The 16,985-nt window shown below is 36.8% G+C and overlaps 1 protein-coding gene across 7 annotated transcripts in view; it reads right to left on the reverse strand.

Annotated features, from left to right (window-relative positions):
* Nucleotides 1-16,985, reverse strand: part of dixdc1b (DIX domain containing 1b) — a 128,984-nt gene that overhangs the window by 38,134 nt on the left and 73,865 nt on the right. For all 7 annotated transcript variants that reach the window (XM_072593248.1, XM_072593250.1, XM_072593249.1 and 4 more), the window contains one exon: nt 3,932-4,041. In XM_072593248.1, coding sequence (XP_072449349.1) covers nt 3,932-4,041 — 110 coding nt within the window. The remainder of the gene's footprint in view (nt 1-3,931; nt 4,042-16,985) is intronic.

A 16,985-nucleotide genomic window follows, 5' to 3' on the forward strand; every position in this document is an offset into this window, starting at 1 on the left:
TAAAGGTGGATAAATCCCCAGGACCTCTTCAGGTGTACCCGAGAACTCTGTGGGAAGACAGAGAAGTGATTGTTGGGCCTCTTGCTGAGATATTTGTATCATCGACAGTCAAAGGTGAGGTGCTGGAAGACTGGAGGTTGGCAAACATGGTGCCACTGTTTAAGAAGGGCGATAAAGACAAGCCAGGGAACTATAGACCAGTGAGCCTGACCTCGGTGGTGGGAAAGTTGTTGAAGGAAATCCTGAGGGAACAAGATGTACATGTATTTGGGAAGGCAACAACTGATTCGGGATAGTCAACATGCCTTTGTGCGTGGAAAATAATGTCTCACAAACTTGATTGAGTTTTTTGAAGAAGTAACAAAGAAGTCTGATGAGGGCAGAGCAGTAGATGTGATCTATATGGACTTCAGTAAGGCATTCGACAAGGTTCCCCATGGGATACTGATTAGCAAGGTTAGATCTCATGGAATACAGGGAGAACTAGCCATTTGGATACAGAACTGGCTCAAAGGTAGAAGGCAGAGGGTGGTGGTGGAGGGTTGTTTTTCAGACTGTAGGCCTGTGACCAGTGGAGTGCCACAAGGATCGGTGCTGGGCCCTCCACTCTTTGTCATTTACATAAATGATTTGGATGCGAGCATAAGAGGTACAGTTAGTAAGTTTGCAGGTGACACCAAAATTGGAGGTGTAGTGGACAGCAAAGACGGTTACCTCAGATTACAACAGGATCTTGACCAGATGGGCCAATGGGCTGAGAAGTGAAGATGGAGCTTAATTCAGATAAATGAGAGGTGCTGCATTTTGGGAAAGCAAATCTTAGCAGGACTTATACACTTAATGGTAAGGTCCGAGAGTGTTGCTGAACAAAGAGACTTTGGAGTGCAGGTTCAAAGCTTCTTGAAAGTGGAGTCGTAGGTAGATAGGATAGTGAAGGCGGTGTTTGGTATGCATTCCTTTATTGGTCAGAGTATTGAGTACAGGAGTTGGGAGGTCATGTTGCAGCTGTACAGGACATTGGTTAGGCCACTGTTAGAATATTGCGTGCAATTCTGGTCTCCTTCCTATCGAAAAGATGTTGTGAAACTTGAAAGGGTTCAGAAAAGATTTACAAGGATGTTGCCAGGGTTGGAGGATCTGAGCTACAGGGAGAAGCTGAACAGGCTGGGGCTGTTTTCCCTGGAGCGTTGGAGGCTGAGGGGTGACCTTATAGAGGTTTACAAAATTATGAGGGGCATGGATAGGATAAATAGACAAAGTATTTTCCCTGGGCTCGAGGAGTCCAGAACTAGACGGCATAGATTTAGGGTTAGAAGGGAAAGATATAAACGAGACCTCAGGGGCAACTTATTCTCGCAGAGGGTGGTACATGTTTGGAATGAGCTGCCAGGTGAAGTGGTGGAGGCTGGTACAATCGCAACATTTAAAAGGCATTTGGATGGGTATATGAATGGAAGGATTTAGAGGATATGGGCTGGATGTTGGCAGGTGGGATTAGATTGAGTTGAAATATCTGGTCGGCATAGATGGGTTGGACCGAAGGGTCTGTTTCCATGCTGTACAACTCTATGACTCGAAATACTTCAGAACCTTCTGAGGTTGTGAAAGGCATTATACAAACAGAAGTTCATTCTTTTCTTCATCCACCTTCAGGTGACTTGTTCTTCAATCCCATTATGCTTTTACCAAATGCTTTCTACATTTCTTATTTTGTTGTCACCCTTAAGTTCAAATAATGGTCATTTAAGGGCTTAAATCTTCTGCCTTATTACAAGTTATCCTGGATCATCCCTTCTTAATTAAATTGTCCACCTCAAAATACTTAATTATAATTGAATCTAATTGTCTATATGCAGCACCATGTAAAATAATTCATGTGAGTTATGTTAATCTGTTTATATGAAATATTCCGGCTTCTTCTGAAACAGAGATAGAGTCCATGCCACTGAGCCAGATGTCTGGGTTCAAATCCTAGTCGTCCTGGAAATATGTCACAACATGTCTAAACAGTTGATTCATTGCATATCTTTTAACTCCATAAAATTGCATGTATAAAGAATTCCATACATCGTGCACTTACAATCCATGTAAGGATAAATTAGCTAAGTGGTATTAGCCAAAGAATTGACCAGATTGGATTTCAAATTTAGAGGACAAGGAGGTCACTAGACTGCTCGAGCTTGCCCCATCATTCAGTAAGATCATGGCTGGTCTGATTACTCCATATTCCTGTCAACACCCTATAATTTTTCACCTACTTACTTAACATGAATCAGTCTGCCTTAAAATTATTCAAAAACTCTGCTTTTTGAGAAAGAGAGATTTCAAAAGATTCATGACCCTTTGAAAGAAACAATTTTTTCATGTTTTAATGGACAACTCTATTTTTAAACAGTGATCACTTCGTTCTAGATTTTTTTTACACATTAAAATATTCTTTCTACATCTGCCTTGTCAACAGAAAGTTTAATGTTTCAATCAAGTTGCATTTTACTCTTCTCCAGTGGATACAAGCCTAGTCTGCCAACCTTTCCTCAGAAGACTATCCATCCATTCCAGGTATCAGTCTTATAAACTTCTCTCAACTACTTCCAATGCACTTACCTTTGAAATAACCTGACCAATGCTGTACAAAGTACTCCAAATGTGGTTTCACTAATGCCCTGTATAATTGAAGCATAACCTCTCTACTTTTGTATTAATTTCCCCAACAATAAACAATAACGTATTCTTGGCTTTCCTAATCACTTGCTGTATTTGCATATGAACCTTGTGCAATTTATGACTTTATTTTGCTTTCATCTAATATTTATATTTTCCAGTTACAAGCTTACCAATAAATGGGTATAGCTTTTCCTAATTTATTTTATCAAACTCTCAAATAATTTATGAGCACCTCTAGGAGACCACCTCTTACTAAACTTTGCCTCAATAATAAAGCTCTTGTCCTGGGAATCAGTGAAACTGCCTTTTGTCCCTGCTCTCATAAAATTTCTTTTTATGTTCAACAGTCGGGATTCTTGGCATTGGGTCTAGCACCTCACTCAAGTCACCATCATCCATGTGGAGGCCACCCAAGTGGATTGGCACTGCGGTTAAATCCATTCTTAACAAACATTCAGGTACAAGTTACTTCCTACAGGTGTTACTGGATAAGTGATCATGAGTATCTTCCCCTTCCTAACCCAAAAGGTGCTCAGACTAATTGTAGTGCCTAGTTTCATGTTAGCTGGACTAATAAAGTCCAGACTAAAGATTTACCTGGGAACCTTCTGTTTTCATTCATACCAATTCACTGAGCTATGACTTTATTATGACTGTTTGAGCCATTGTTCCAAGCAATCTTGCAAACGTAGAACAAACACAAATCGTCGAGGTATCAGTAAAAAAAATGTTAAAGCTACCTTTTAAAAAATTAACTAATAATTCAACCTGCCTCAGTGATTGATTATATCTGCAATATTAAGTTGGCTATTGAGAACACCGGAAATTCTTCCACATTATCCATTTTTCACCTTGGGCTCCTGCAGCTGGCAGCTCATAATCATCTCAATTAATTTTGTATACTAAGCTTAAACTTTCTTACTTAGTTATTTTTTCCAATTACAGCTTGGATTTTTATACAAGGTCTCGAGAATTCAAATCAAAATCAAAAATTTATCTTGCAGGCAGTGCAAAATGAACAATATCGCCAAGTTACACATTATATACCAAATGACTAATATCTCCACAAAGTACAAAGCAATTACATGTTCACCCTATATTGGCAATATTACTTGGAACACAAGGCTTGAATAGTCACACATGCACTTATATATTAGGAACTCTGTTTTAATTGACTTCAATTAAACTCAATATCAGGAATTGCAGGAAGCCACTGCAAGACAATTTTGTCATGAATATAAGCTTGCAAGTTAAATGTTCAACTTACCAGGCCTAGTGTCCCATTCCTCTTTTTGGGAAGATAATTCCAATGTTTCATCTAGTTGACTTGTAATAGACTCTGGCTTTGCACTATTTGTTGGACTCTCCGATCGGACGCTAAAAAATAATCAAAGTCCTTGAAGACACTGCTTCATGTTTTTAATTGGCAAGAGAAAATTCTCGTAAACAGTAACTTTATACCACTGCTGATTAACATGGTGAAAAAAAAATCATAATCCATTTAGAATTATAAAGCTGCTCACTCAATTTAGTCATGTTTATTTTAAAATTATAGAATTTCAACATCAATCGAGTATATCAAGAAGTCTCTTGATGTTATATCATTTTTATGGTGTCATTGAAAAGTATTAAAATCGAGAAATGCAAGACTAATTCCATCTACTCTCTACTCAATTTCAAAACTATACTGAAATCATAGACCTATTTCCTATTGGATCAAGAATCTTTTATTTATACTTTTCAGAATTTTGAATTGCCACTAAAATATCAAATATTTATGTAAAATATATTTTAAATGGTTATGATCACAATTTTAATATTCATTACTGAATTGTTCCAGGAACTACTAACAACACACCTGATAAAATAGACAGACCTATTTTCATTGATTTCTCTCCTTTTCACCTGTTCTCCTGCTAGTTCCACTGATAATAGCAGTAAGTACTCCATTTAGGGGCAATTTTTCTTTGCAGAATATGTGTTCGTACGTAATTTTTTAATGAAAATCTTACAGCTGAGACTGACCCTACACTCAGCCTGCTAATGTTGCAAATGCTGTGTCAATTGAGTGCATGCATGCAGATGCTATAATTGTGATTGAGGGGCTGATATTAATTGGGAACAGTTAGGGTACATATATTAGAATCAATTTCCACTTGCAAAGGGCTAGTCTGTGGAAAGGAAATGTAGTCTGCACTTATGCCATATAGGGTATTGAGAAGAAACTTATGTGGAAAACAGACTAGCTCCTGTTCCTTTTTGTGCCAGGTGGATGTTTACCAAATGAACGCACCCAATAACCTTTTGAATGTCCAAGGACTTTCCTTATAAAGTGGAGACGAGCTAGCAGCACAATCATCAATCTTGGATTGGTTCAATCTAAATCAGAGAAATGTTATATCTTTAGCCACAGAAGTGACTGCAACATTAGCTTAAATTGAAAAAAAAGATAACTATAAAAGGCACGATTTGGAGATGCCGGTGTTGGACTGGGGTGTACAAAGTTAAAAATCACCTGATGAAGGAGCGTCGCTCCGAAAGCTAGTGTGCTTCCAATTAAACCTGTTGGACTATAACCTGGTGTTGTGTGATTTTTAACTTTATAAAAGGCACAAATGTGAAAAAGGGGAAAGAAAGGTTCAAAAATAAAATTTACCAAACTCAATACAGTAGTTTCAATTTTTCTTTGCACCAATTTCTCCCTATCCCAACAAAATCAAAGGCATTGATTTTTAAAAACAATTTAGTTCCACAGGAACTAGTATTTTAGCAGTTCCTCACACAGAAAACATTATTTATTTATGAGATGGGCTTTGCGTCAGTAGGCTATTTGACAAGAAGGAAAGCAGGAGAGGAAAACTAAAGCTGTGCAGAATTCAATCCTCACCCATTTGTTTGTGTGTGTGTGTGTGTGTGTGTGTGTAAGAAAAGAGAGGATGCAAGTACATTCCTCCCTCTTTAATGATGATGTTACACAATGTTCAAAATTTTATAAGACTTAAATGCATATTTTGTTTTCCATATATTTATACATTTTATTTTATCACTATTTTCCTATTCCTAAACTACAGTATCTCTTTTCTGGAGTAAGACATCCAGAAGGACTGGTTTTACCCTTGACCTTCAACTAAATTTTCCATTTCATCAGACTAACATGTCTGACTCTGAACTGGATCTGGATTGATTTAAAGCACAACTTGTATTGGAGTAAAGTCATTTGATTCCTCTCAACTCCTGCTTCTTCATTGACATTGGAGAGTAAAACATAACCTACATGTGCAGTCCAACAATTCAATACTAAGCATCTTACATCTTGACTAAATAGGTGCAAGGATTACATTTTTACGACTCGCCCCAATAGTCTCATCAACTACATATGATGCTTTTTAATCTCATCGTTCTGGTTAAACTTCAGATTTCTTTCTCTCATTCGAACTCTGTCATGACTCTTTGCCCATCTGGATTGTTTCACGTTTACTAAGCGTGCTAAAATATGACTTCAGCAATGAAAACCTTGTTCTAAGCTGTTTTGTAAGAAACAATTCAATTAATTTTCTACGTTACAATAAATAAACAAAAATAATCACTGTGACATCAGACATTTCCTCCAACTTGTTTCTAGCATTTAGTTAAAATTGTACTGTGCACTCTGCTGTTCTATTCAAAGCACAATAATACAGTGAACTCATGTTTTATCATGACATTTGAAAGCAGTTCTGAACAAAATGGAGGTTTTCTGTCAGTCATAACCTTCAAGCAACAATCAAGCTATGCAAAATCTCTAAAGTTTTGCTAATAGTTATTCAATTCATCAGAAAAACATCAATCAATTTCTATTACAATGAAAAGCCATTGCCTTCAAATTCTGAAAAATCAATGTGCAGGCTCTGTCACACTCTCACTGGCCTTTCCCATGGTACTAGCATTTGATAAACTCTACACTGCTTCACAGTTCTGTGTCCTTAATTAACTTTGCCATAAAGGTAGCTTTTTGCTAGACTATTTGTCAAACTCATCCTTAAGTACAGACCATGAACATAACAACTATGATCCATACCTTTCCAGAATTATAACTCTAGCTCCTCACTAACAAAACATTTATCAACTGACAACTTAAGGTTAAAAAATGGCATGACTTCTAAATTATTTATCCGTGGATATTGTTATTTACCCTTGAAATGAACTTCCCTCAAAGTTTCACACCTTTATCATCTTGCAGTAACTGGCAGCTCACATGTGTAAAGAAAAATACATCCTCCCTATTAAGTGCTTCATTGGATGGGGATAGTCATCTAGAAGACATTGCATTGACATTAAATGTCTGTATTTAATGTCATATTTATAAGCAGTCAAAATCAAAGCTCATCTCTGCATTCAGGATCCAAATCAGCCATCAGTGGCTTATGATCAGTTTCAATTCTGAGGTTACAGATTATTCCTGTAAATCAGCTTCTTCTCACCATTAACCAACACATAACCAATCACAGTACTTAGTCCATATGGAGAGCTTATTGGACACAATATATGTGCGCTGTGCCATCTTCCAAATTACTTTTATATAGCTTTAACACTTTATCATGTCCTTTGTCCAAAACCATAGGCCACCATTCCAACGTTTGTTCAATGGATGCAAAAAGATTGCCAAATTTAGTATGAATTTATTGTAATAATTTATTCAACCCAAAAAAAATTGCTGAGAAATATTGAGGGTGTGGCTAATTTCTTATTGCTTGAATCTTATTCTAAGTGGAATATAACCCATTTTTGTGTTCACTATCCAAATAGCACATTATTCCCAATTTCCTTGCAAATTCTGGGAGCCAAGGAAATACTAAACAGCAGCCCATCAAACTGAAATAAACACAAGTGTGTATTAGTTAATAGTCATCACTTTAACTCATCATTTAATTTAAATTGCAGAGATGTATTTGTCAGACTCAATGTTTTTGAACCAAACATGGTTCACATTGTTTAACTACTTGCTGGACTAACTCACTGAATGCTTCAGGAAATACCATGGCACTGTGAAGACAAAGTAAACATGTTGTATGTAGCAATAGCCTTTCCAACCTCTGTCCTATAATAAACTATCTGCCTATGGACTGTAATTCGATCAAAAGTAGAGGTTTAAAATAACTGATGGAACAAAACCTTTAGGCTTCTCGCACACTGTTCAGATGCAAAGCTGAAATATCACTTGTACTTCCAGTTTCTGTAGAGGTTGCTTCTTTTCTGTTTCAGCAGCCACTCCACACAATTTGTTTTTGTCTGCTATCTTATTATAACTGCTTTCAACACAATAAATTAAACAAATCTTTAAAGATTCTAATGTTTTGTGCAATTACTTTAATATTAATGTCAAGCTGTCATCTTATCATGCTCAAAAAACTTAAAGAGGAGCTCTCCGAATGAATCAGTTCATAAACGTAGCAGGCAAATAACCTACATTAGCCAAAGGTTGCATTTTCAAACTCTGCTAAGAAAACTGGCCTCAACGGGCAATAAAACTGTAACAATTTATTGTACAGGCCTTGGGTCAGGGAGGGAAAAATCTGCAAGAGTTTCTATTTCTGATCATGATCCAGCAATTGTTATTGGAAATGAATTACATATAAAGGCCAAGGGTAAGCTCTGTGTGATACTTCCCAAAATGGAGCATACCAATGCTTGGGACTGGGTTTTTATCGTTGAGGGAGAAAGATCGAGTCAAGAAATCTCTCAACTCAACAAACCCAGAACAATGTAATACCCATGCACTTAGAGGTGTTAATCAAATGTAAAAAAAAACTTGTATCACTGAGCACATCAAAAACAACTAATCCTCTAATAGTTTCTTAAAACAATCACAGCGTGAACTCAGTAATCCTTTGGCTAAAATGAGTGGCTTTGAAGCTTTTGAAATTCAGCCAAGTATTCTGAATTTATTTCATAGAACATAGAAAAGTACAGCACAATACAGTTCAGGCCATTTGGCCCTCGATGTTATGCCTGCCTTTTATTATACTCTAAGATCAGACTAACCTATATACCGTTCATTGTACTAGCTTCTGTGTGCCTATCCAAGAGTTGCTTAAATATCCCTAATGTATTTGACTCTACCACCACCACCACTGGCAGTGCATTCCACACACCTACCATTCTCTGAGTAAAGAACCTCCCTCTGACATCTCCCCTAAACCTTCCTCCAATTACCTTAAAATTATGTCCCCTCATGATAGGCATTTTCGCCATAGGAAAAAAAGTCTCTGGCTATCTACTCGATCTATGCCTCTCATCGTCTTGTACATCTCTCATCCTTCCATGCTCAATGAGAAAAGCCCAAGTTCCCTCGACCTTTCTTCATAAGGCATGCCCTCCAGTCCAGGTAGCATCCTGATAAATATCCTCTGTATCCTCTCTAAAGCTTCCACATCTTTCCTATGAGATGACCGGAACTGAACACAATATTCCAAATGTGGTTTAACCAGGACTGTATAGAGCTGCAGCATAACCTCATGGCTCTTTAACTCAATCCCCCTGCTAATGAAAGCCAACACACCATATGCCTTCTTAACAACCCTATCAACCTAGGTGGCAACTTTGAGGGATCGATGGACAATGACCCCAAGATCCCTCTGTTACTCCACACTGCCAAGAATCCTGCCTTTAACCCTGTATTCTGCAAATTAAACCTTCCAAAATGAATGACTTCACATTTTTCCAGGTTGAATTCCAGGTGCCACTAATCAGCACAGGTTCTGCATCCTGTCAATGTCTCATTGCAACCTACAATGGCCCTCCACACTATCCACAACTCTACCAACCTTTATGTCATCAGCAAATTTACTAACCCACTTTTCCACTTTCTCATCCAAGTCATTTATAAATATCACAAAGAGCAGAAGTCCTAGAACCAATCCCTGCAGAACACCACTGGTCACCAAGCTCCAGGCTGAATACTTCCCATCTACCACACCCTTGCCTTCTATGGGCCAACCAATTCTGTATCCAGACAGACAGGTTTCCCTGTATCCCATACCTCCTTACTTTCTGGATGAGCTTACCATGGGGAAGCTTATCAAACACCTTGCTAAAATCCATGTACACCATACCCACTGCTCTACCGTCATCAATGTGCTTTGTCACATCTTCAAAGAACTCAATAAGGTCTGTGAGGCATGACCTATTACAGAAACTCAACAGGTCTGGCAGTATCCATGATGACAGAAATACAGTTAACATTTCAATTCAAATATAAACCTTCTTGGGAACTACCATTACTGAAGAAGATGACCTACCACCATCTTTTCAAAATGGTTCAGGATGATAATAAACAGCAGCCCAACCAGTGTGACTCAAAAGAGTTATTTTTGAATGCAAGTATCAAATATTTTTAATCCAACAATTTGCAGCATTGCATAAGCTCTTCTTTGTGCAGTTACATGCCGTGACTGGCCATACAATAAGATTTTCCATAGACACTTGGCTCACAAAAAATCCACTCATTTATATGCCAGGATCCTGTAGAAACACTTGACAGCAAAAACAGTAAAAAACTAAAAAGTTACAAATTAGTTTTCTCTTCAGCAAAGTATGTATTACACTATTTATAATCATTGTTCAAACAGAATCTATTGCCAAAGTACTGGAATTTTCAAATCAAAAAAGTTAAAGTTCACCTCTGTTTCATTGCTTGTTCAAAAATGTAAGCTTTAGTTTTCCTGTTTGCTAATGATTTTTGATTACACTATTTTAGGCATATATCATAGCTTCTGAAGAGGGAAAATAAATCTGATCTTTACAAAATTTTAAAAATGTAGCCTATGGGAACTAGTATGCTTAGAGCTACAATTCCCCACACTGAAAGTTCTCAACAATGATCTTTGATGGGAATAGGGTAACATTTATTACAAGGTACTTAAGAATTGACTATGTAATGAGAAAGTTTGTGAGCTGATGAATTTCTTTTCATTCAAGCTTATGTACACTATAATTTTGTACACTATAACTATGATATGGAAAGTTGAAGAGCAGGTTAATAGAGGCCTGCACCACATATTCCTCATGGACCCGTAAATAAAGCAATAAAGAGTAATCTGCATCATGAATGAATAACTTTTATGTCAGAAAGGTATATTATTTGAAATAAGTGTGCTTAAAATAGACTTGAAAAATGAAAATTGAGATGAAAGGAAGGGAGAAAATAAGATCTATGAAAAGTTTGCTTCACATTTACTGGTGGAAATTATAAGTTGCAGGTTAAGCCAAGGATATCTATATACAGATGCAAAAATTGTCTTGTTTTTAAACTGCTTGTGTTAACAATGAAATGTGATTTAGAACTGTATCAGTGATTATTATTAAACCACCACCAAGGAACTAAAATTGCAATTCATATTATTGAGGAATTCATTTTTGCCATATCCTACAGAATTCAAACTTTCTCCCAAAAGTAAAAATGCCTAAAGTGGACAAATTTTAACTTTGTAATTTAAATTTAAATCACTTGCAATTCTCCATACTCTCCCCTTGTTTCCATGTCAACTTCTTTATATGGGAGTTGAGACCCTGTAAACGTCTCACTGGACACAGTCTATGACATTCCTTCTTAATGCTCCTGTGTGACATGAGAAAATAAATTAGCCTCTCACACAAAGCTTTCAAACAAAAAAAGTGAAAGTGGCCAACCTCCTTAAATCATTAACATATGAACGAACACAACATAACCTAAATCCAAAATGAAATTTGAATTCTTCTCCCTTAATCAAGAATCCAACTTTAACCGCTGACTTGCTTCAACATTTCAACTCACTTCTGACAGTCTCATAACTTTATGGATTTGTTTCTATTTTTCTACATTGGATAGTACAGTTGACAACACTGAAGCACTGAGCACAACAGCATCTTTGAGCTGATTCCCACTTATGTTGCTAAAATGGGGTCCTTCATCCAAGCTGCAGCATCCACAAAAATTCTGTCACAAGGATATGGAAGTGGTTTTTATGTAACCAGGAAGAGGAGTTGGAATGGGCTGCTCTACCACATTGCAGCAGAAAACAAAACTTGGAAACTCCATTTCAGATAAACAATATCTGAAATCAGAACTTTAAATTGGACGCCTAAATTATTGTAGAGATATATTTTAAGGATCTTACCAAACCTAAATCATGATTTGTACTAGTTAGGAGGTCAGACATCTTGCACTTATTCTGGAAGGTACAAAGAACAGAAAAAAGTAAGAAATATTCTGGAACTTCTCAAAAGAGAATCCCTGCAGTGTGGAGCAGGCCAATTGGCCCATCGAGTCCACAACACCCTCCCACAGAGCATACCTCTCAGACCCACCCCTACCATGTAACCCTGCACTTAACCTGCACATCCCTAGACACTATGGGTGATATTAATTTGACTAATCCAGCTATCCTGCACAACTTTGGACTGTGGGAGGAAACTGGAGCAGCCAAAGGAAACCCACACAGACACAGGGAGAATGCACAAACCCGACAGAGACAGACAATCGCCTGACGCTTGAACCGGGTCCCTAGCGATGTAATCACTGAGTAATCATGCTTGCACTCATTCTGGATTATGTTCTGTTGTTAATGTTTTAGCAAAGTTTGCCTGTTTAATTGTGCATTGTAGGATAGGACGACTACAATATCACTAACTATCATAATATGAATGAGAAGAGTACAGTGTGGGTGGAAGAAAGAGGTAATGATTGAGCAACCTTTTTCAAAAAAAGAGTCAATTTTTATCTTACATTGGATTTTAGGCTGGTGAGCTACCTAATTATTTTGTAAACATGACAGATATTTAAAATTCTTTGGAGATTTGGAGCCAATTTCAAAGGATGAAGTGGTTGTGTTTCAGTTGCTTCAACTGAATTCTTAATCAGCACAAGACCACAAACAACATCTTGTATAACTTCAAAAAATATTACACTGAAAAGTTACAAAGGTGGGGACTGGTGTAAGGTGATGAAGGTAAACCACATTCTTTTGATGCTAGGTTTACAGTTTACCCCTAAGGTAGTGTAGAAGGAAGCTCATCTATTGTAGCACGTTGGACTTGAAGTTGAACCATCGTGCTGAAATTGGGGAAGATTGGTGCTGGGAGGGGGAAGAAGAGGGTAAGGGAGATGGGGGTGTATTTAATTCCCATAAGAATCAAAAAAGATCCAATATCAGTAAGTATAGTTACCTATGAAACCAAATAAAATGGATAGCTTTAAGGTCTGTGTTTGTAAAATGAAAGTTTTCAAAGCTGCCAGTTTTGGATAGTCAACTGCAGTAATGCAATTTCATTTTCAGAAACTCCAAGACATGTCATAGTGTTTATATTTATTAAACAAAGGCTGCTCAAGAAACAAATCAGAAACTAACTGGCTTCTGGCCAAAAGTTGAATGATAATGATGATACATAGATTCCTTTTTGTGATGCAAAACAGGTTAGCAAAAACTTACTTTTTCAAGCAGTTGCAAAACTCCTGAGGCCTAGCTAAAAATCTTTTGTGAAGCCAGCCTCCTCAACAGCAGGAAAACCTGTCATGTTCAGTGACCCATTTCACAATTGCCTCGAGTCTTCAATGAACTAATCGGAGTATGTGGGAATCTGGATACGAATAACAACCTCAGTCTAGCTGCCACAGCTTCTGCAGAGACCTTGCAGCTATAGATTATTCACGAGAAACAACGTCATTTAAAAATCCCAGAGGCCTATGATCTTTGCAGAAACAAGAAAATCATAAAATAAAGAGAGGAATTTGTCACAGTCAATGCTGGATATTATAATGTGGGCCAGAGCAGAGACCATATTTTGTATATTTCACCTACATTTCCCTCATCTCTCAATCAAGCATAAGATACCACGTACCATTTCTGATTAATACAGTTAAGTAATAAATCCGTTCCTTAGTTTTTTTTGCCAATCTCTGTAATCAACTATGAACTACAATGGGGTGTTTCAGGAAATCTTATTTGTGAATTCTCCTTTCATGGAGAAGTATTTGTACTTTGACACAAAACTCCAATCATATATTGTTAAATAGCACAAGAGAAAATTCACAGTACTAGTGTTGAAGTTGCTGATTAATAAATTCAATATCATTGCAGCTACTTTTGGGTATAAGATCAACACTGGAAACACCAATTTTGGATCACAACCTCCTCAGCAGTACCTCTGAAGCATGTGAGCTGCCAATTTGTAAACAAATGGATTTTGGTGCATGTGTACCCACTTGAAACCAACATTAGATGCCTTACTTTTTGTGACTCCGCACAAACAGTGTCAATTGCTTCACCACTTCACCTCCATCCCTGTATCTTTGGTGGCTGGTTCTGCACAGTACAGGCCAGAATTTAACACTGCCTTGGCTGCAAACTGCAAGAATACCCATTTAGCAGCCACAGTCCAACAGTTTTATGGAAATAAGTCCAGACACCCAATTTGGCTCAAGCCTCCCACTTACAATCTGGAGCACTCATTCAAAAACGTGCTACTCATTTTGTGCTAGATATACCCCTGTTGCCTCAAGATTACACTCAGTATGTAACATTTGTGAATGAAAAAAGAAATTAATTAATTAATTGGTGATAAACTGCTTGCAGTGAATTCCTCCTAGCGTTTCTTTCCATGTCTTATGAAGTGTGCTTTTGTGGACAGTGCGTAAAGATCTGTTTGGGTGTCATTGCAATGCTTCTCAAGGTTGAAGAGTTTGCCGTAATTAATTGTTAATGCTCACACAAAAGGAATAACAGCTTGATGCTGAAGCATTGGAGGATTGCTGCTGCCCATGGAATAAAATTAAAGCAAGGTTAGTTGAGGCAGCTCAAGTTTGAAGAAACGTAGGCTTGCTAATGATTCTCTACACATGATAAAATTTGTCATGTCTTGGATGACATTTGCCTCTGAACATATTGACTCACACTTACTTCACAACAGTTTACATTATTTAATTAAATGTAACAAGATATGCATGTTCTACAGCACAAAGGTAAATTGACTAATTTGAATGCCATCTACTTCAATCAATCAATTATATTTAAGTGCAATATGTTTTCAACTTAACATACTTTAGATAATTTGTTGACTAGCATTCAGGCGCCCAATTAAAGTTTTCAGCCTGTTGAATATAAAATTGTGCAGAAAGAAGCTACTCAATTTCATAATTTGCAGTTCAGGAAAAGAGGAGAAAAAGAGAAGAGCAGAAGAGTCTCTCTAAACAGTCAGATGAGGTAAAACTTCCAACTGATAGTGATTCTATGATTCAAACTGTCCTGCCCCCACCTAAGTGAATGTTGAGAGAAGGCCATAGCGTGGGACTCAATGTGAGAATAAACAGGGAAAAAATACTTGAATAAACCAATACCATACACTTTTTGAGTTTGATTAAAAACTTAGTGGTATTTTATCCCATGCATCATGAGGCAACTAGATGAGTGATCCATGAATTTAGTCGGCCTACTCTATGTGCTACTCTATTTATGGACTGTTTAATAATGTTAAATTGCTTCTGGTCAATTGTTTTGAATTATCAATTACAAAAATAGTACTTTGCAAAAAAGCAGAATGCGACGGAAAAAGAAAATAACTGGGAAATGCAAAGTATAGCATACAAGTCCTAAAGTAGAACTTTTGTATCCATTTATAACTTCATTGCTGGCTATGGATGGCTCTTTAGACAGTACCAGCCAGATCAATAGATTCATAATTGCAATCACCAGATATTGACAGTTAATTCTCAGAAACGGAAGCCAGGACACAGATACCAGCACCAGATTTAAAGAAAACTGTAAGTTTGCTTTCAATAAGGTAAGCAATTGATTATAATATTTGTGTTGGCTATTTTTACACATATTTTAGTATGATATTATTTTATAAATCATTGAAACAAAAATCAAGATGTACACACACAAATAGAAGTTGATGGCATAATCTTGCAAACATATAACAATAAAAGTAGCTTGAATAGTTCTAACTTTTCTGATACTTTTCTGAAGATAAGGAAACTAATTTTAATTAAATGCAAGGAAGTAAACAACTAAGTATCTATATTTCACGGGTTGAGTAACATATCCAGCGTGGGCTGGACAGGGTGAATGGCCTTCTTCCATACTGTAACTGTTTGATGATACATCACTTTTGAATCCTCTTCTCCAAATTCCAACATTTGGAGAAATGCTCTCAATAGAACACTAAATTTTAACCAATATGAATGGACTGATACAATTTAGCTAGCTGTGTTTTTCCACCTACAGTCTCAAAATGAACCTGATAAATTATCATTGATCTCTGAAGACTTGCTCCTTTGCTTAAAGCAATAATAGAAAAAATGCAGTTTGAGAAAAGAAGAATTTATGTAGATGGGCAGCCTACCAATGTCCCTTAGAAATCATCTTCAACAGGAGGGTAGCGCACTCTTTCCCCAATAGCAAGGTTTAAAGAAAACAATTAGTAATTAGTACATTATTCCTTGCTTTAATAAAAAATGAATCATTTCTTGTAAACAACAGTACCATACAAGAAAAAAAGGAAAGGCACTGCGTTTATTTACAGTTAAAAAATCTAAACTGGAAATATAATAAATGCAGAGTACACTCCTGGCATATTTCAAGCATTTTCCTATGGAAAAAATAAGGAATCTATTACTGTTCACATGCCCTATATAGTGCTAGCTTTGTGCATGGAAAAATTCATTGGAAAAGGAGGAGACTAGCAGTTCAAATCTAATTTAGGTTAATGCAGCCTGAGAGACATTTTGTTCAGACCTTTGTAAAGGTTTATGCAGATGAAGGAATTAAAGTTTTTAAACTGATTGATTTTGTATATAAGTAGTAACAGCCCAATTGCAGACAAGATAAATATCTTGCTGTTTTGTATGGCTAGTATTAACGTCTTATGAAAGAAAATCAAGGTAAATCACCTTGTTTTGTCCCAGTACATTTATATATAAAGATATATTTTCAAGTTAAAACTATTAAAAATATTGTGCTGAATCTGATTACTGTCATACCTTGCCAGAAATATCAGTGTACAGACACTAGCGGATAGCTGTAAACAGAGTACTGAGACAAGTGAAAAACATTGCAACCAAAACAATACATATGTTTTTTTGAAAATCTCCTACCATTTGATCTGTAGTCCTCCCATTGTCCCCTCTGACCTTCAGCTTCAAAACAAGTTACTCTCTTCATTTAGCCACTGTGCCTTTCCACACGGTTCCAGTTCTTGTTACACATAAATCCAGCATAAAACGGTCTGAAAAGACTGCTTAAAAATCGCAAGCAGTTTCTCCCAACACCCAGTTCTAGAAGCTTATGTTCAAACAATTCTGCCTATTT

The sequence above is a fragment of the Chiloscyllium punctatum genome, chromosome 23 (genome assembly GCF_047496795.1).
Source record: "Chiloscyllium punctatum isolate Juve2018m chromosome 23, sChiPun1.3, whole genome shotgun sequence".
NCBI classification, from domain to species: Eukaryota; Metazoa; Chordata; class Chondrichthyes; order Orectolobiformes; family Hemiscylliidae; genus Chiloscyllium; species Chiloscyllium punctatum.